Genomic DNA, 19,556 nt, shown 5'->3' on the forward strand with positions numbered 1-19,556 from the left:
GAAAAAAGAAGTGTGTGCTCAGGAATAGTCTCCTTTCTATGGAGATTGTGCAGACAAGGTCAGAGTCCCCAGGCCCTCTGCCCACAGTCTCTGCAGGCACCTTGACCTTCTAGCTTTCTAATGGTGCCTAGCAGGTCTCCAAAGTGACCTGTAGGCTTGGCACAGAGGATCCAGTCCAGGCCCCACCTCCATCCCAAGTCAACTGCACCCAGTCATCCCCCGGGCATGGCAGGGACAGCCCCACCCTGTGGCAGCCAAATGGACAGAAGGGACCGGGGAGTCACCTGGAGGGCGTCTCACTGTCCTCTGGGCTGGTGAGGCAGTCAGGGTGGGTCCCCGAGGGAGGCAGCTCATAGGTGGTGTCCCTCGAAGCTGTACCTGCAGGGGGTGGCGATGTCTTAGAAGCGGTCCAGGAAAGCCCTAACCAGCAGAGACTAGTAACTCCCAGGGACCGACCCAGGCTGGTGTCCTGCTGTCTGTCCCTTCCTCTCTCCGTCTCTCCTTCCTTCCCTCCATGCAGTGATTCTTTGTTGAGCACCTACTATGTATCAGGGACTGTGGAGGCGCTAGGAGACAGCAGAGAGCTGAATAGATAAAGTCCTCGTCTCCACCAGCTCACAGCCTGGTGGGGCTTACAGACGTGACTCACTCGAGACAGCTGTGGATCCTTGTAATGGGGACTCACCCTCGTCTGATCAGGAAGGCTTCCCTGAGGAGGGGAGCGCTGTGAAGAGGGTGGGATTGATCTAAGCAGAGGAAATAAAAGGTGACAAGGCCCAGAGGTGGGAGGCAGGGAGGACAATACATCGGAATTGCTGTGGGAAGACAGAGAGGCTGATATGGAGCCCCCCATGGGCCTTGCAGGCCACATTAAAACAGATGAGTCTCTTGCACATGAATATCCATAGCAGTGTTATTCACAATCGTCAAAGAAGTAGAAACAACCCCAATGTCCACCAGCTGGTAAATGGATAAACAAAATGTGGTCTATCCATACAATGGAAAACGATTTGGCAATAAAAAGAAGGAAGTGCTGATACCTGCTACCACACGGATGAACCCCACAAACGTGATGCTCAGCGAAAGAAAGTGTAGTTCCACTTACATGACGTGCAGAAAAGGCAAATCCATGGAGACAGAAAGTAGACGAGGGGATGTCTGGGGCTGGAGGTGGGGTGAGGAGTGACTGCTGATGGGCACGAGGTTCTTTCGATGGTGGTGTGGGTGCCAGGGCAATGGGGAGACCGTGCCCCCGTGGGCAGGGGCAGATTAACCAGTAAGCAAGGTACCATGGGCTTAATTGTGTTTTCTTACTAATCTGTAGGGACCAGTTTCACCTGGTTCTCACCACATGTGAAATTGGTCACTACAGATTCGTATGTAAGCACAATTAAGCCTGTGTGTACCTTGCTTTTCGAGTAATCCGTCCCTGCCCATGGGGAGCCCCCACTGGTCCCAGAAGGATGAGAAACATGCAGGGCAAATCCAAATCAAACCTTCCAGCCTGGTGAGATTAGCAGTGCCCCCCAGCTGCTCCGCAGAGTGAGAAAGGTCGCTGCAATTTCAAGGTCGTTTGTGATGCATTGTTCCTACTGCAAGAGTTGACTGAGACCATCCAATTTGTGTTTCACCAGATCAAAGCAGAGAAGCTGCTACTCCTCTTCAGCCAACTGGGACCACGCAGGACGGTGGGCCAAGTGGCTCTAGACTTTCTGGTTTTATTTAAGAGAACTAAACATCATGAAATCTTCTGATGTTTAAACATAGCCTCGATTTCTAAAGTTTATTTTCTTTTTAAATCAACTTTGTCGTTGTTGTTGGTAGGTGCCATCAAGCTGATTCCGACGCACAACGACCCCACGTGACAGAGTAGAACTGCCCCACAGATTTTTCCAGGCTGTAATCTTTACAGGAACAGGTTGCCAGGTCTTTCTCCTGCAGAGTGGCTGGTTGGGTTCAAACCACCCACCCTTCGGTTAGCAGCCAAGTACTTAACCATTGCATCACCAGAGCTCCTTTATGCTTCATTGAGGCACAATTTACATATAAGAAAATGTCTCCTGAGAGTACAGCATGATGAGTTTTGACAAATATAGTATATTTCTGTGTAACAATATTCCCACATGCTATTGTTCTATATAACTATAACTCTAATCAAGATCTAGAACATTGCCATCACCCTGAGAAAATCCCCCAGTGCCGCTCTGCAGTCCATCATCCCTCCACAAACCCAAGCAGCCACTCTGCTTTATGTCACTAGAGATCAGTGTCCTGGTCTACAATTTCCTGTAAATGGGATCATTTGGTACGTTCTCTTTGGGGTCTAGCTTGTTTCTCAGCATGTTCCTGAAATTCATTCATGCTGCATGGATAGCATGTCATCGCATAGATGCACCACCATGCAATATTTCTCCATCCACCAGTTAATGGACATGGGATTGTTTCCAGTTGGGGCTACCGTATACTCATAACACATATTATGTATTATATTATTAAAATATGATGAATATTATAAAATTATATTATGTCATAATGTAGCTACAAACATTCTTGTGCAAGTCTTTGTGTGGACATGTATTTTCATTTCTCCCGAGTATTAGGAGGGCGATGGTTAGGTTGCTGTGGTGGCCAGACAAAATGTCTTTGAGGGCCAGTTCAAGCTGGTCACCTCTGATCTGACCCAGCCACGTTGTTTTACAGCTAGAAAGGCAGGGATAGAGCTACAGCCAGAACAAAAGGATCCCGAGTCCCAGTCCAAAGCACTTGCCACTGGACCGCAACATCTCCTGCCTGGGGACTGGGCACTTGCTTACAATCTTACAATCACTGCTTTTCTGGGGCAGAAAACTTCCGCCCAGATTTGAAGCAGGTCATGCCCAGCCACTACACCTCCCCACCCCCACTTCCCTGACTAAGGCACCCCTTCTTTGATGTGGTACAAAGCAAACACACACCCCCATATACACACATCTCCCTTCTAAAAAGTTCTCACAATGCCTCTCAGATTTTTCCTGAAACATTTAAAAGAGAAAGTGAGACTAGGAGTAATTTCCTTGTTGGATTGATAGAGTCCTGAGGGACACTTCCCCTTTGAGGGCCTCCAAACAAATGCTAGGTCTTTCCATTTGCCACCAGACTATTACCTGAATTAACAGAAGGCAGTAGGCCTTAAGCTATGAGGTAACCAAACCAAACCAAACCCGTTGCCATTGAGTCGATTCCGACTCAAAGCGACCCTTTGGGACAGAGTAGAACTGCCCTATAGGGTTTCCAAGGAGCAGCTGGAGTATTCGAACTGCCAACCTTTTGGTTAAGATGATCCAATTTGTCACAGTAGTTTCTATTTATATGCAAATCAGTATTTGGGGTATTATTTGAGGTGTCATTGGGTTTCAGTGAGAGTTTACTTTAAAAGGATTGGAGGATCTCTTGTGCTCAAATGCACTAACCTAAGAGCCGTAGCTACACCCGGTTTGCACCATGAGGAGCGAGCCCTCTGGCCCATCTCTGAGATGGCCTGATGTAACTAGACAGGCCCACTGTCTGAGCTGCCGCCAGAACACCTGCTGGCTCCACCAGCTGAGCTGCTGTCCTGCCTCTGAGCTGAGAAGGTACACCCAGCCCTCTTCTGATGCCACCCACCCCCTCTGTATATCCCACACCTCACTTCTAACCTTCCTCCCTCTTCCCTGGGTTAGTAACTTTCCCCTTTTCCTCCTCCTTAGGATCTGGAAGTGAGCAGAAGGCATTGTTTAGTCCTGAGCTGGTCTACCTGTGTTCTCTGATAACGGTCAACTAGAAGAGGAAAAAAAATCTACCTACGCTCACTTTCAACAATTTTTTTCCTCGGTTGCTGTTGAGTCAATTCCCATGTGTTTCAGAGTAGAACTGTGCTCCATAAGATTTTCAATGGCTGTGATCTTTCCAAAGTAGATCATCATGACTTTCTTCTGAGGTGCCGCTGGGTAAATTTGAACTATCAATCTTTTGGCTTGTAGCCGAGTACTTAACCATTTGCGCCACCCAGGGACTCCTAGTCTCAACTTCGGAACTAAAAAAAATATATTGTTTACTAAACTTCAAGTCCAAATACCTGATCATTGAGCCATTTAAAGGAGAATGGTCTTAGCATCAAAGTCAAATCAAATGGATTCTCTTTTTTGTACATCCATCATTGCTTAAGATTAGATGAAATTTTCATCTTCATATTTGGTCTGTAAATTTCTCATCAGCTTTTCATTTTCCCTGGAGTTTCCAATTGCCTTTTTTTGTTGTTGATAAAAGAATAATGTGCCTTCACTATATCCTCAAGTTTTTCAATTCTACTAATCTTGAAATTTACTGCAGTGCTCCTCCCTTTTATTCCTGCAGACATCTCCCTGGAGCCTTCCATTTTCCTGCTTGGATCGGGCTTAATTGCATCCTAGGTCTGCAGCACAGCTGTCATCCTGGAATTTTCCTTCTTTGCTCCCCTGGGACAGAGCCACTGTTTTTAGATTCTGTGGCTTCCTCTTTTTTGTTTTTTTCCCCTCATTTAGCTGGATAACATCTTCGAGTAATTTTCTAAGGGAAGATACATGGGGAAAAGCTTTCATGTCTGAAAATGTTTTTATTCTGCTTTCTAACTTGCTTGTAATCTGACTGGTAAAGAATCTAGGTTCAGAACTGTGAAGATATAGTCCTTTGTAGATTACCTGTTGTTGGGTTTTTGTTTGTCTGTTTGTCTGTTTGTTGTTTTTTAACCATCCAAATGTTTTCAGGATCTCTCTTTGTCCATGGAGTTCTAAAATTCTATGAGAGTATGTCTAGGTGTGGATAATTTCCATTCATCCTGCTTTGTTCTTGGTCTCACATTTTTAAGTCAGGAAAAATTTTCTTCTATTATTTCTTTGATTATCTCCACCTTCCACCCCCACTACCTTCCTGCACTTCCTATATTCTCTCTGGATTTCTATTGGTAAGACTTAGGACTGTCTGGATGAATCCTCTGTATGCTTATCTTTTCCATCTCTCTGTTATCTTGTTCTATGTTCTGGAAGATCTTCTTAACTTTATCTTCAAATCCTTCCACTGAAACTTTTCACTTCAGCAATTATATCACTTACTTTCTGCACCAGTGTGGGTACAATCAGGAGACAGAAACTGCATAGTAATTTAAACAGGGGAAGTTTAATATGAAGAATTATTAAACTATAATAGGAGGATAATTATAAAAATGTAGCAAAAACTCTAAAGGGTACCCTCAGCTGAAGGAGGGTACCCAAGGAAAGACAAACTTCAGAGCTCATTGGAGAAGATGTAGTAGCAGCCTACTGGGTGGCAGAGAAGTTCTCTGGATTTCCTGCACCAGAGCTGGTCTGTAGTCACCGGGCAAGCAGGAAAACCCTCAGAAATGCAGAAGAGCCAAAGCTGGTGGGTGGGTGGGTGCTCAGAGGAGTTAGGTGCCCCTGTGAGTGTGAGGCCTGGAGCACATGGTATCCATGTTGGGAGGGCGGAAGAAAATAGTCCTCTGGGGCGTGGGAGAGCCAAGACTGGAGGGGTATGCAAAGGGAATCAGGGTGCCTCTGCTGACACGAGGCCTGGAACATCCTTTCTGGAAACTGGTTGAAATCTCTCATCTTCTAATGAGCCCTCTTTTTTTCCCAATGTCAAGGGTTCATACTTTTTGCACCCTGACAAGTGTCCACCATCTTGGAGTTGAAAGCCTCTTTGTAAATTTTATGTTCTTCTTCCTTGAGTCAATAAAATACACTTGCAAATAAGTCAAAATTTTACCAGCCCAGTAGTTTCAGGAAAAATCATTTTTTAAAAAAAGAATCATCAGAGACTCTTCTCAAAATACCAAACCTGGATTTTATTCCACTCACTAGGCCTAATTACTCAAAGACTAACCACAGCTCAAATATTCCCTAGTTGACAGCCAGGGTTGAAGGTCATTTGCCCCACTGGTGTAGGAAGAAGTACAGTAGTAGGGACACAGACCTCAGCCCCTTGGTTGGGGCGGGGACTGCTTACCCTGGGGTTTGCCGACCATCCCTGATGGACAGAGAGGGCGAGTGATGCAGCGGGCACAGGAGTTGGTGGCTGATGTGGCACAAAACATTCCAGGTCGACATTCACATACACGGGAGGAGTTCCATGTGCAGGGTGTCTTCTCCACAAGGTCATCTAAAGACATAGAGAAGGGTCACAGAAAAGATCAAGAGATGGCAAGGGAAGGAGATCCAGAGATCCCGGAGCAGGGAGGGCAGAGAAAAAAAAAATGAAATAAAATGTTAGAGACTTTGCAAAAGAAAAAGTATAATAACACATTTATATATGTTTGGAAATATTTTGCATTCTCTGTTTTATAGATGAAAATAGAATTATTGCATCAGTATATTAGAAGAATGTGACTTGATCAACAAGAACATTTCTCAACTGGCAAGATACTTACAGACCCAACATGATAAAGATAAGGGTCTTCCTTGCAACCTCCAGAGAGAGGGTGAACTGAGGAGGATTTGGGGACTTTGTGCCAAGGGCATGAGGGAGATCAGCAATGAGGGAGAGGATCTGAAGCCAATGACGTGAGTGGGAGCCACGGTTGACTGCTCAAAAACACCAGAGAGGTGAACTGAAGCTCTGGAAGGCTGAAAAGTCTAAGACCAAATACAGAGCTCCCCACCCCCAGACTCTCTGTAGCTCCCCTAAACCAACACCCACCCCGGAAGAAGCCCTTGGAGGAGGACAAGGCCCTTACCTCGCGAGCAGCTCACACACGCCGTGCAGCGGCCAGCCTTGTCTAGGTAGTAGTCAAGCCCACACTGCTTCCTGCAGTCTGTGGACCCCTGTGGACATGGCCGCTGTGGGGACAGCCCTGGAAAAAGAAGCAGAGAAACTCCACACCAGGCCCGCCTTGGTTGAGGCCTCGCCCCTCAACCCATCCCTGAAGCCCCCAGCTCCACAGCTAGCTCCCAAATTCCCCACATGTCAGATTGGTCCTGCCTCTCACCGGGAGCCCTGAGGCTCAGAAAGGGAAGGAACGTGTTGGATTTGAACTGCAGACCTTTTGGTTAGCAGCCGAGCTCTTAACCACTGTGCCACTAGGGCCGCCTTGAGGCCACACAGAAGAGCACTATCTACCTCCTAACTGCCCCCCTGCTCCATGCTCCGCCCATCTCTGACCCACCGTGTCCACTATTGCCAGAGCCCTCTCCCCATTCTCACTGCCAAGTCACTTCCCTGCTCCAAACTGTGCTGCAATTTTCCCTTTGAAATCAGCAGCAAGGCAAGGATGCCCACTATATAACTTCTATTCAATACGGTTCTAGGGATCCTAAACCAAACCAAACCTATTGCTGTCGAGTCAATTCGGACTCACAGCGACCCTACAGGACTGAGTAGAACTGCCCCATAGGGTTTCCAAAGAGCAGCTAGTGGACTCAAACTGCCGACCTTTTGGTTAACAGCTGAGCTCTTAACTACCTAGCCAATGAAATAATGCAAGAGAAGAAATGAAAATGATAATGTTTGGACAAGAAGATATCAGACTGTTAGTAGTCACAGGTGGTATAATTGAGTACACAGACAACCCAAAAGAATCTGCAGATACATGATTAGAATTAATACTGAGTTTAGCAAGGTAGCTGGATATAATGTCACTATATCAAAATCAGTTGAATTTTTATATATTAGATTGAGCCAAATGAAATTGCTGTTTTTATAAATCAAAAATGGTCAAATGTTGGCAATTTGTCATCATTCAAAACAATACAAACAATAGTAGGAACATGAAATATTAAAAGGACACCATTTCCAACATCATCAAAAATATAAAATACCTAAAAATTTAAAAGATGTACAACAGCTCTACACAGAAAACCATAAAATGTTATTGAGAGAATTTAAAGAAGGCTAAATAAATGCAAGGCTATACCACGTTCATGGATAAGAAGACTCAATATTGGAAAGATGTGTATTCTCGCCAAATTGATCTATACATTCAGTGCAGTTCCAAGTCCCAATACAATGTTTTGTGGAATTTGAAAGCTATTTCTAAAATTTATATGGAAATGCAAATTACCACGAACAGCCAATACACTATTGAAGAACGAAGTTGGAGAAGTTGTTCAACCAAATATCAAGACATTTAAAAACTACAATAATTAAGATAGTATAGTATTAGCACAGAATAGATCAATGGAATAGAATATAGAGTCCAGAATCATACCCACACATATATGAGCCCTTGATTTACAACAAAGATGATATGCGTAACAGTGGGGAAAGAACAATTTATTTGATAAATGGTGTTGCTCTAACTGGATATCCATGTACACAACTTGGAATATGACCACTGCCTCACAGTATACACCAAAGTCAAGGTGATTGCAGATCTAAATGTGAACAGCAAAACCGTAACACTCTTAGAAAATAAACACAGACTATTGCCGGACTTCAGTGAGGGGAAAGACCTCCAAAGCAGAACACAGCAAGCACTAGCCATAAAGGGAAAATGCAATCAATCCCACTTCATTAAAATTAAGAACATCTCTTCATTGAAAGACACTATAAAGAGAATGAGAAAGCAAGCCACAGGGCTGGAGGAGATATTTTCAACACACCCATAAGACCCAGGGAGCCCTGGTGGTGCAGTGGTTAAGAAATGGGCTGCTAACCAAAAGGTTGGCAGTTCGAATCCACCAGCTGCTCCTTGGAAACCTTATGGGGCAGTTCTACTTTGCCCTCTAGGGTCACTATGAGTCAGAATTGACTTGACGGGAACAGTTTTGGGGTTTTTTTGTTTGTTTGTTTATAGGACCCAGAATTATAAAAAAAAAAAATCCTGAAAATCAATAAATAGAATTGAAAGCATACATCAAACCAAAAAAAACCATTACAGGCAAGTCAATTACAACTCATGGCAACCCTGTATGTTTCAGAGTAGAACTGTGCTCCATAAGGTTTTCTTGGCTATAACCTTTACAGAAACACACTGCCAGGCCTTTCTTCCGCAGGACTGCTGGATGGGTTCGAACCGCCAACCTTTTGGTTAGTAGCCGAGTGCTTAACCATTTGCACCACCCAGGGATTCCTATGCATTCCTTATAAACCAAACCAAAACCAAACCCACTGCAGTCAAGTCGATTCTGAGTCATAGCGACCCTATAGGAGAGAGTAGAACTGCCCCGTAGGGTTTCCAGTGAGAGGTTGGTGAATTTGAACTGCCGACCTTTCGGTTAGCAGCCCAGCTCTTAATCATTGTGCCACCAGGGCTCCACGTTCCTTACCGTTCTGCTCAACTACCACTCTCGACCCAATCATTCCCTGCTCCCCACCCCCCACCCCCCACAGTCTCATCTTCGCCCAGAATTCTATACTTCGGCTTACTTATCGCTGTCATGATTTTAAATATACTACCTCAAAGGGTGTCCATTCTGAAGCCTGTCTCACCCTGCCCCATTGTAAACACCATGAAAGCAGAGCAGGGACCAATACATCTAGTACCTACCACAGTGCCTGGCACACAGTAGGTGCCCAAAAATGTTGCTAAATGAGCAAGCCCCCCCATTCAGCCCTCGCTGCCATCAGTCCCAGGAGATCAGATCTTGAGACCTTCTTCTCTCCCACCTGGAAGAGAGCACAACCTCGTGCCCGCAGGTCCCTGCCCACAACACACTGGGTCACCCCTAATCAGACGCCGTTGCCCTGGGCAACAACCCACAGCTCGTGGAGAGATTACCTGGATCTGGGCTGAGCTTCCCCACAGAGGACGGAGAGTGGGGAGGCCTCATCGGTTTGGAAGCATCTTCTGGGGCGTGGTCTGGGCCCTCTCCGAGGGGTGTGGTCCTGACACTGGAGGTGCCTGGGGGGGTCAGGCTGGACACGGCGTCAGGGGTGGTGCTTGTGGGGAAGAAGTCAAGATGAGAATGACAATCGAGGCCATTCTCCCAATGGGTAAGAGTGTCTACAGAGAGGGGTGCCCAGGCCCTCTGCTCCTGCCCCCACAGGTCCACTGCAGGCTGCTCAGGAGCCAAGGTTGCATTTTTCCAGCCTCTGGGTCTCCCGAGTGTTCAGAGCAGGGCTGGGCACACAGGAGGCTTCAGGTGACTTGTGGGCTTGGCAGAGAGACACCCTAGGGTCTCGATACCCCCCAATACTCTGGGCTGGACCCCACCTGCACCCCCGCCCAGCTGTGCCCTGGACACCCTCTGGGGTTAGGACAGCTCCACCTGAAGGTCAGCTGGAGGGAGAAGGAAGGAAAAGAGGCTTAAGTCACCTGGCAGGTTCCTTGCAGTCCTCTGGGCTGGTGCTGCAGCCAGGGCGGCTCCCCGGGGGAGCTGGCTCACAGACAGTGTTCCTCTCAGCTGTGCCTGCAGGGGGATGGCAATGCCTTCAGAAACGGAATCAAGGCAGAGCCAGGGGTGGGGCATCTGGAAAACGCGGTGACCGTCTGGTGTTCGTGCCTGTGAGCAAGTACCCGTTCCCACTTTGGAGTGAAGCAGCTCCATCTTCCCTGGGGAATTACTCTTCCCCAATCTCAGTGTCTGTGGTTAGGGGCTGGGATTGGCTGACCCTCCTTCCAGGAGGAGCCATGTGACTAGGCTTGACCAATCAATCCATTCCACTCCTCTGGCTGTAGGAACTGGTTCAGGATGGGCAAAAAACCCAAGCCAGGCCTTTCAGAAGGAATTGCAAGGTTTTGTGTTTGGTTGTTGAAAATGTTGGAAGGAGAAGCTGTCTTTCCACTGGGGTTGGTAGGACACAAGTGGGGCTGCTGAAAGGAATCTTGCAGACAAACCAATACAGGAGGGAAGCAGAGACTAGATATGGGAAAAAAACAGAGCCTCTGGATCTAGCCATGCCTGTCAGCGCTGTCCCCAGACTTCCCTGTTACATGAGCCAAAAGAATTTGGGATTTTGTTACCTGCAACCCAAAGAGGGCTGCACAACACTGGATGGAAGCAGAGTGGGGAGGACACGCACTGGGCTTTCCATCAGGTGCACCTGAGTTTGCCAGCCACCTCTGCCATGTTCCAGCTGTGCCAGGCAAGTCAACCTTTCTAAGTCTCAGTTTTCTTCTTTGTAAAATGGGGATAATAACACACTCTTCAAAAGGCTGTCGTTGGGATAAACAGACTAGCATAAGTCACGTGTCTATCTCCCTGCATGGCACGTAGTAAATTCTCAATAAATATCACGTCCTTTTTCCCATCCGGACACCCATTCTATCTTTTAGAAAGTGACCTACACGTTGCTAGGACATGATCTGAAGGTTTCAGGGGAGGGGGGCACAGCAATACTGACTTCTCCTGTGTATCTGCAGCATGGTGGACTCACAAGTTCAAATCCTGGCTTGGTGTTCAAATCCTGGCTTGGTGTTCCCTGCTCTGTGCTGTTGGGCAACTGACCTACCTTCTTTGGACCTCATTTCCTCAGTGTGAAATGGGGCTAGGACGATGTGCCTGCCCCGCCAAGTGTTGAGATTTCTGGAGGGAAAGCCACGAGCTGAATCTGAAGCAGAAGCGACTTTCCACTTTACAGCTGGGGAAACTGAGGCCCTGAGAATTGCCCTGCAGAACGCACACAGGAGAATCCAGAAATTCAGCTTGGTTCGGCAGCCAAAGGTTGGAATACCTCTTCTAAAGCATCACCATCCAATAGAAATATGATGTAAATCACGTATTATATAATTTTAAATACTCTAGTAACAACATTTAAAAAAGTAAAAAGAAAAGAGGTGAAATTAATTTTGATATATGCTTACTTAGCCCAAGGGAGCCCTGGTGGCACAGTGGTTAAAGCGCTCAGCTGCTAACTGAAAGGTGGGTGGTTCAAACCCACCAGTCTCTCTGAAGGAGAAAGATGTGGTAGTTTACTTCCGTAAAGGTTTACGGCCTCGAAAAGGGACAGTTCTCTTCCTGTAGGGTCGCTATGAGTCAGAATTGACTTGGCAGCAATGGGTTTTTGGTGAGTATTTAGCCCAATGTATTCAAAATATTATCATCAACATGTAATCAATATAAAAAGTTATTGAGATGTTTTCTGTTTTTTTTATGCTAACTTAAAATCTAGTGCATATTTTACGCTTACTACGCATAGTGTCCCCATGTAATAGAGTGGAACTGCCCCATAGGGTGTTCTAGGCTGTAATCTTTATGGAAGCAGATCACCAGGTCTTCCTCCTGCGGAGCCGCTGGGTAGGTTTGAGCCACATTTCTAGTGTTCAATAGCCACCTGTGATGAGTTATGGTATCTAACTGGAGCCACAGGTGGTGAGTTAAAGTACCAGATTGGGCAGCCCTAGCAAGAGGCAGCAGAGAGAGGCCTTTGGCGCCACCACGTGGCAGTCATAGGAACACCTCCCAGGGGGCCTCTTCAGCTAGCACCTAGTCCATGCGCGCTGGGTACAACAACTGAAAAAAAAAAGTTGCCATCGAGTTGATTCCGACTCATAGCAACTCTATAGGACAGAGTAGAACTGCCCCATAAGGTTTCCAAGGAGCGGCTGGTGGATTCAAACTGCTGACCTTTTGGTTAGCAGCTGAGCTCTTAACCACAGAGGCTATTTTTCACAGAAATGCAAGAGATTCTGAGCTGGCAAGGCCTGCAAGAGCCTTTTAGCCACACCTCCTCATTTTATAGGTGGGGAGACTGAGGCCCAAAAAGAGGTGGGAACATACCCCATAGATATGAAGCTATGCAAAAACCCAGGTATCTGACACCCAGTCCCAAGTGCTTTCCACTCAACCACCCTGCCCCTCTTGTGGGTGGAGGGTGTCTGTGTGTGTCTCTTAGCAAAGTGCTTTTCTGTGACCCAGGAAGAATTTGGCCAGATTTGAAGGAACCCACCTGCCCCCAGCTCTGATTTCCAGTAAGGTACCCCCACATTCATTCAACAACTATTTACTGAGAGCCTATTTGGTACTGGCATTGGGTGAGGCAGTGGGAGATAACAGAGAGCACTGTGGCTTGGTCTTGCCCTCATGGAGCTCACAGCCTCGGCAGTGAGATAAGCAATAAGCAAAGACAGAGACAAATAGGGCTCCAATGAAAGATCTTCAGGGAGAGATGCGACCTAGTGAGAGATCAGGGCAGGCCCCCTTGAGGCAGCCATGTTTGGACAGCAAGCTCAAGGCTGAGTGAACCAGAAAACCAATTGTCATCGAGTTGACTCTGACTCATGGTATCCCCATGTGTATCAGAGTAGAACCGTGTACTCCATAGGGTTTCAATGGCTGATTTCAAGGAGCTCTGGTAGCGCAACGGCTGCTAACTGAAAGGCTGGTGGTTCAAACCCACCCAGCAGCTCCATGGGAGAAAGACCTGGCAATCTGCTTCCATAAAGATTAGAGCCTAGAAAACCATATGGGGAAGTTTTACTCTGTCATGTGGGGTCACTATGAGATGGAATCGATTCGGTGGCACCTAACAACAACAGATTGCCAGGCCCTTCTTTGAGGCACCTCTGGGTGGACTCAAACTGCAACCTTTCGGTTAGCAGCTGACTGCGTTAACCATTTGCACCACCCAGGGAACAGCATGTGCAAAGACCTGGTGGAAGAAGCACGGCATGTTCATGGAGCTGAAAGGGGAGCAGGCTTGCTGGAGCCTGGAAAGTGAGGGTCGGTGCTGAAAGCTGAGGCCAGAGGATGCACGGCCCTCATCACATATGGGCTGTGTTAAGAACCGTGTCCTTGAGACCTCCACTTCCAGGAAGATGGAGTAGACATACTTTTCCTTATTCCTCCCAATTTATCTATTGCTGTTGAGTTGATTCCAACTCACAGCGACCCTACCAGACAGAGTAGAACTGCCCTATAGGGTTTCCAAGGATGTAAATCTTTACAGAAGCACACTGCCATGTCTTTCTCCCACGGAGCAGCTGGTAAGTTTGAACCGCCCACCTTTCAGTTAACAACTGAGCACTTAGCCGCTGAGTCACCAGGGCCCCTTATTCCTTCCACTAAGTACCACTGAAAACCCTGGACATTAGGTATAAAACAAACATAAGAAGACTCTGAAGGGTGGAGCGAAGAAGGCCAACTAGATAGGGACCTCAGGACCCAAAGAATGACGGTGGTGAGTCCCTGGGCTTTCTCTTTGCTTTATATATCCCAGACTTGGAGCTGAAGAAGCCAGGAACCCAGACCTGCCAAAGGGTGCAGACAAAACAAGCCACAACAAAAGCCTGCTTTCTTTAGCCAAAGGATGGTGTCCTTGTCATGAGAGTAATGGGAAGATACCGAAGGGTTTTAGGCAGAGTGTGTGTGTGTGTGTGTGTTGATCAGATCTGGTTTTGCAAAGGTCGCTCTGGCTGCCTGCCATGGGGGAAGAATGGGAAGAGGAATTGGGGGGGGGGGCTAGGTGGCAAAATCTACAGGAGGTGGGAGGTGAACGAAGGGAGAGGGTGAGGGAGAGGGTGATAGGGAAGGAGCTGCTAGTCATCAGGTTTGTGCAGTAGGAGAGGGGGCTCTAGGACAGGAGCAGGTTGGTGGGGAGGGGTCATGGGCTTGGTCTTGGCAGTGGAGGGCAGAGGTGACTTCTCTCCCTGGTGGACATGTAGCTCCCTCTGATCCTGTCTCACCCCCTCTGTGTGCCCCTCGGTGGCTGTGGCACCTGTTGGGGGCTGTGGTCCAAATTACACCCACGCCCTATCTTTCCTTCTCAAAGGCGCTCTCTGACATGATCTGTCACCCTTAACCCTTCTCTGGCCATTACTCACAGCCTCCCCCCCGTACTATCAGAGAATTAGAAGCCCCAAGAAGGTAAGGGACTTGCCAGAGTTTACCCAGTAAGTTGGGAAAGCAACCCAGGCTTCTCAGCCTTGAGCCTGGTGCCCAACCTCTGGAGTCTCTAACTCCCAATGACCCAATTCTGAGACAGGAAACCAGCCCCAATCTCTCAAGGAACCCCAGAGGTTTCCTTGTTGTTTATCGGGCATCAGAGTGCTACCCCAAGCCTCAAACCAATCCAAGACCTCCTCCAGCCATGTCTGTGCCTTGGGCCACCAGAGTCTCTCTGAGCCTGGAACCCAAGGCACAGGGAAGGGGCATCAGAGGGCTGCAGGCGCCTGATGCATCCATGTCATTGGGAATGGAGACATGGTCTGGGCAACAAGGAGGAAGTGGGAGCTGGAAGTAATCTGCCAGGTTAGGGGTACGGAGTGGTGCAGCAGCGCAGGCCCAGATCTTGGTCTGGGCTGTGGGTAGAACTGCTTACCCTGGAGTTTGACAATCATCCCTGGTGGGCAGATGGTGTGGGGAGCACAGCGGGCACAGGAGTTGGAGGCTGATGTGACACAGAACATTCCAGGTCTACATTCACAGACGCGGGAGGAGTTCGTTGTGCAGGGCGACTTCTCCACGAGGTCTTCTAAGGACAAAGAGAAGGGCCAGGAGAAGGATAAAGGGGTGACAAAGGAAAGGGGGGGTCAGGGAACCTCTTGGGGTAGGGGTGGGGGGGAAGAAAAGCATTTTCCCAGGGGTTGTCCAACAAGAATATAAATGGTCGTTTGACTGTTCCATCAGGCAGGTCTTCTAGCATGCTCAAAACACTTATGCTGAGTGAAAGAAGCCAGACAAAAGAGGGTACATACTGCATGATTCCACTGATATAAAGTTCTAGAAAATGCAAACTATTCTATAGTACAGAAAGAAGTTCAGTGGTTACCTGGGAATGGGGATTGGAGCAGGGAATGGTGGGACAAAGGAGCTCGAGGAAATTTTGGGGGTGCTGTGTCCATTATCTTGACTGTGATGATGGTTTCACAGGTGTGTATTGTATGTGAAAACTTATCAGCTTGTACACTTTAATATGAGGCCTGTGATATTATGTAGGGGCTGCTACTCTGAGGGCTTTTCTTGAATTTTACAGGGATGTCTACTCACTGCCCTCAGTCTCCTTATGAAATTTTCAGAATAGGCAAATCCATAGAGACAGAAAGTAGATTAATGGTTCCGAGAGGACTAGAGGGGGTGGAGAATTGGGAGGTATGGGGTTTTTTTGAGGAGCCCTGGTGGTGCAGTGGTTAAGAGCCCAGGCTGCTAACCAAAAGGTTGGCAGTTCATATCCACCAGCTGTCCTACAGGGTTGCTATGACTTGGAATCGACTCCATGGCAATGGGTTATGGGAGTTTTTTTGGGGGGAGGTGGAAAAGTTCTGGAATTAGATAGTGATGATGGTTGCACTACATTGTGGCTATCCTAAAAACTACTGCATTGTATGCCTTAAAATGGTTTAAATGGTGAATTTATATTATAGGACTTTTATCTCAATTTTAAAAAATCACTGGTTGGAAAAATAACAAATTAAGTAATGCATAACATCTCTGGAAAGCACAAAGAGGCATCCTTGATAGACCAGAAATGATAAAAACTCCCTGAATATGGAAGGCAGATGGAAGAAGGAAACCACAGGCCAAAATACACTCAAAAAGGTCATGCTGGAAAGGTGGGAAAGGGTCCGGGTGCTGCAGTCTCTGAGTAGACGTATGGCAGGGGCAAGAGGGGGGCCTAGAGAATAAGATATTGGGTGCAGTAGGAGCAGCCAGGTGGGTCAGCCTTCCCCACACTCCTCACCTGCTTATGACACAAAGTTAGAAGCCAAGCATCTCTCCTCTCCCCTACCCCCACCCCTGGGGCTGGTCATACCTGGGAAGAAAAGGAGCCACAGACCCAGAAGACCAGCCACTGGCAGACTTTGCCTGGCACCACACCCCACCCCCTTGTCCCTACAACCCTTGGAGGTGGGTTTCAGAAGCCCCACTCTCAGATTTCCAGAGTCATCAGATACCATGCAATAGAACTAGTAGTCACTAAACATCAGGGTGAAACCAGCATCAAGAAAGAGGGGCCCTAAACTCAGAAAGAACTAACTCTCAAAGAGCATATAAAAGAGAAAATAGAACAAGTCTTTAGAATCAGTATAAGAAATATCATCAGAGATGCAAAAGGAAGTTGCAGCTATAAAAAGGGATTCCGTGGAGCACAGTGCTATGTGTTCACCGCATCCTCTTTCATATGGGCTCAGAGAAAAAGTACGTTTTCCAGCCTCCTTTGTAGTTTGTTTGGGTCATGTGACTGAGTTCTGGTCAATGGGATGTGGTCAGAAGTGATCAAAGGCTCTCCCAGGCCTGGTCCACAAAACCAAATCAGGAAACTCTCCTGCCTTTCTGTTCCTTGATGGAGAGATTGGTGTAGTCTCTAAGGCTGACCCACACCCCAGAAACTGTACTTAGAAGAGAGTAAAATCCTGGGAATTCTCAATAATTTGGAGAGAAGCAGACTGAGGGCAGTGACTAGACATCCCTGTAAAATTCAAGAAAAGCCCTCAGAGTAGCAGCCCCTACATAATATCACAGGCCTCATCAGAGGCAGAAAAGACTGCCTGGTCATGCCAACTTCTGGGGAGCTGTGCCAAGTTGTGAGGATGTGCAGAAGCCACAGGGGTGGGGTACATCCCTTTCTAGACGGCATGAGCTCCATAAAGACTATCTGACAGCAGTTCAGAGGAGAAAGCGATCCCTGTCTCCCAGCAAGGATTACACCCCTATCTGGTGAACTCTGCCTCCCTCTCCGGCCCATCAAGTTGCTGAGTTTCAAATGAGTTTTGAAACGAGTCTCAAAAGTAACACTCAGTCCCCAACCTAAGCTCTGAGCTGAGAAGACGAACTAGAGCCCAGTGAGGGGCAGGTATCAAGAAGTCACCCACACCGTTATCACGGCAGAAAGAAGGTGGGACGGAGCTGCTGGCCCTGCCAAGCTTGAGCAAGAAAAAAAAAGAAATAACAAGGCGTCTCTGCAAACATACTATTACAGGAAAGAAGGAAGGAAGGGAGGGAAGTGGATAAGGAAAAATTAAGAGAAAAAGAAAAACAGAGATAAGAACATAGTTGGCAAAGACAGAATCAAGTCTAAAGGAAACAGAATCAATCCCAGGAGAACTTCACACTTTAAAGAAATTTAATAAAAGAATATAAATTTAATAAAGAAAGAGTTCAAAGAAAAGATGATCAAATAAGATAAGATAAGAAGGAAGACTGCAGAACTAAAGGAAACAAACTGAGAAGTACAGCATCATCATTAGAAATCTAATAAATACATTATAAGTGCCCTGGGGGTTGCTAGCCCTGGTGGCACAGTAGTTAAGAGCTCAGCTGTTAACCAAAATATTGGCAGTTCAAATCCACCAGACACTCCTTATAAACCCTACAAGGCAGTTCTACTCTGTCCTAAGGCATTGCTGTGAGTTGGAATTGACTTAATGGTAATAGGTCTGGTTTTCTGGTTTTGGGAGTTTGCTGATACCTGAGAGACAAGAAAGGAAAAAGGCTTGGCAGAAAATCAAATTAATAGCACGGAAAAATGATTGAGAAAATGCCAGTGAATGCAAAGTAAAAAGACAAAAATAGTAATGTAATTAAAGATGAGATAAAAAGAACAGGCAAAGACAGTCCAACATAAGGATAACTGGAGTCCATGAAGGTGAGATTGATTAGATAGGTCGGTCAGTCAGTTGGTTGGTCTGTAGGTCAGTAGGTATGTAGGTAGATAGAGAGAGAGAGAAAGAGATAGATAAACTAACACTCAAGGCAACAATAAAAGAGAAAATAGAACCAGTTTTTAGTCAATATAATTAATAACCACAGAGATGCAAAACAAAACTGCAGCTATAAAAAGGAATATATGTATGTACATATATATATATGTAATTTTATACAGAGATAAAATTTCTGTGAAGAGAAGGAAGAAGTAAATCTGCAGATAGAAAAGACATACTAGATACCAGAAAGAACAGAATTGTTTCCAAACAATTAATATCAAGGCACATTCTGGTTACGTTATTGAACCTCAAGGAAAATAATTACTCTTGCAATCACTTAGAAAGGGGGAAAAAGCCTGACTGAAGACTCCTTCATAGCAACGTTCAATGTAAAAAGACAATGGGCCAATGCCTGCAAAGTTCTAGAGAAAATGTGTCCCAAGAATATTATACCTGCCCAAGTTGTCATTCAAGTATTAAGGCTGCAGGCAAACATTCTCAAACATGAAAGAACTCAGGGAATATGCGAAAATGAGCCCTTCTTGAAAAACCCACATGACAGTGACATCTAGGCAACCAAGTGACAAATCAAAATTAAAATCTCAGGAATAAAGAAGCTGTGGTAAATATACTCATAGTACACAGTGAATAAATTTAAACATCAAAGGAACACTCACGTGCCCTGGGACTTATGGTTACAGAAGAGAATATAAATGCCATAGACTATGACAAAGTAAAAATGATATCAGCAACATCAGGAAGAGGATGGGTAAATGGGAAAGCTAATCATTTCATTTTTCATTACTGACAGTCAATATATTCTATACTATCCAAAAACTGGAACAAATAGACTTTACCACAAGAGACAGTAGTTCCTTAAATGATTCCTAATGGCTTATTGATTTTCATAACCTCTTTTCTTAATTGTAGAGAGATTTTTTTTTTTAAGGAACTACAGTCATGCGTCGCTTAACATCCACGATATGTTCTGTGAAATAGGACGTTATGTGATTTGGACGTCGTGTGAACA

The 19,556-nt window shown here is 46.3% G+C and overlaps 1 protein-coding gene across 1 annotated transcript in view; it reads right to left on the reverse strand.

Moving 5' to 3' along the window:
• The window catches only part of TNFRSF8 (TNF receptor superfamily member 8), a 36,800-nt gene extending 21,493 nt beyond the window's left edge, over nucleotides 1-15,307 (reverse strand). Inside the window, exons 1-6 of the mRNA XM_023732195.1 lie at nucleotides 15,205-15,307; nucleotides 10,262-10,355; nucleotides 9,725-9,885; nucleotides 6,743-6,859; nucleotides 6,016-6,168; nucleotides 285-378 (exon numbers count right to left, since the gene is read on the reverse strand). Coding sequence (XP_023587963.1) covers nucleotides 285-378; nucleotides 6,016-6,168; nucleotides 6,743-6,859; nucleotides 9,725-9,885; nucleotides 10,262-10,355; nucleotides 15,205-15,292 — 707 coding nt within the window. The 5' untranslated portion in view covers nucleotides 15,293-15,307. The remainder of the gene's footprint in view (nucleotides 1-284; nucleotides 379-6,015; nucleotides 6,169-6,742; nucleotides 6,860-9,724; nucleotides 9,886-10,261; nucleotides 10,356-15,204) is intronic.
• Nucleotides 15,308-19,556: the final 4,249 nt, after the last annotated feature.

Source organism: Trichechus manatus, unplaced genomic scaffold (assembly GCF_000243295.1).
Source record: "Trichechus manatus latirostris isolate Lorelei unplaced genomic scaffold, TriManLat1.0 scaffold00048, whole genome shotgun sequence".
Lineage (NCBI taxonomy): Eukaryota > Metazoa > Chordata > Mammalia > Sirenia > Trichechidae > Trichechus > Trichechus manatus.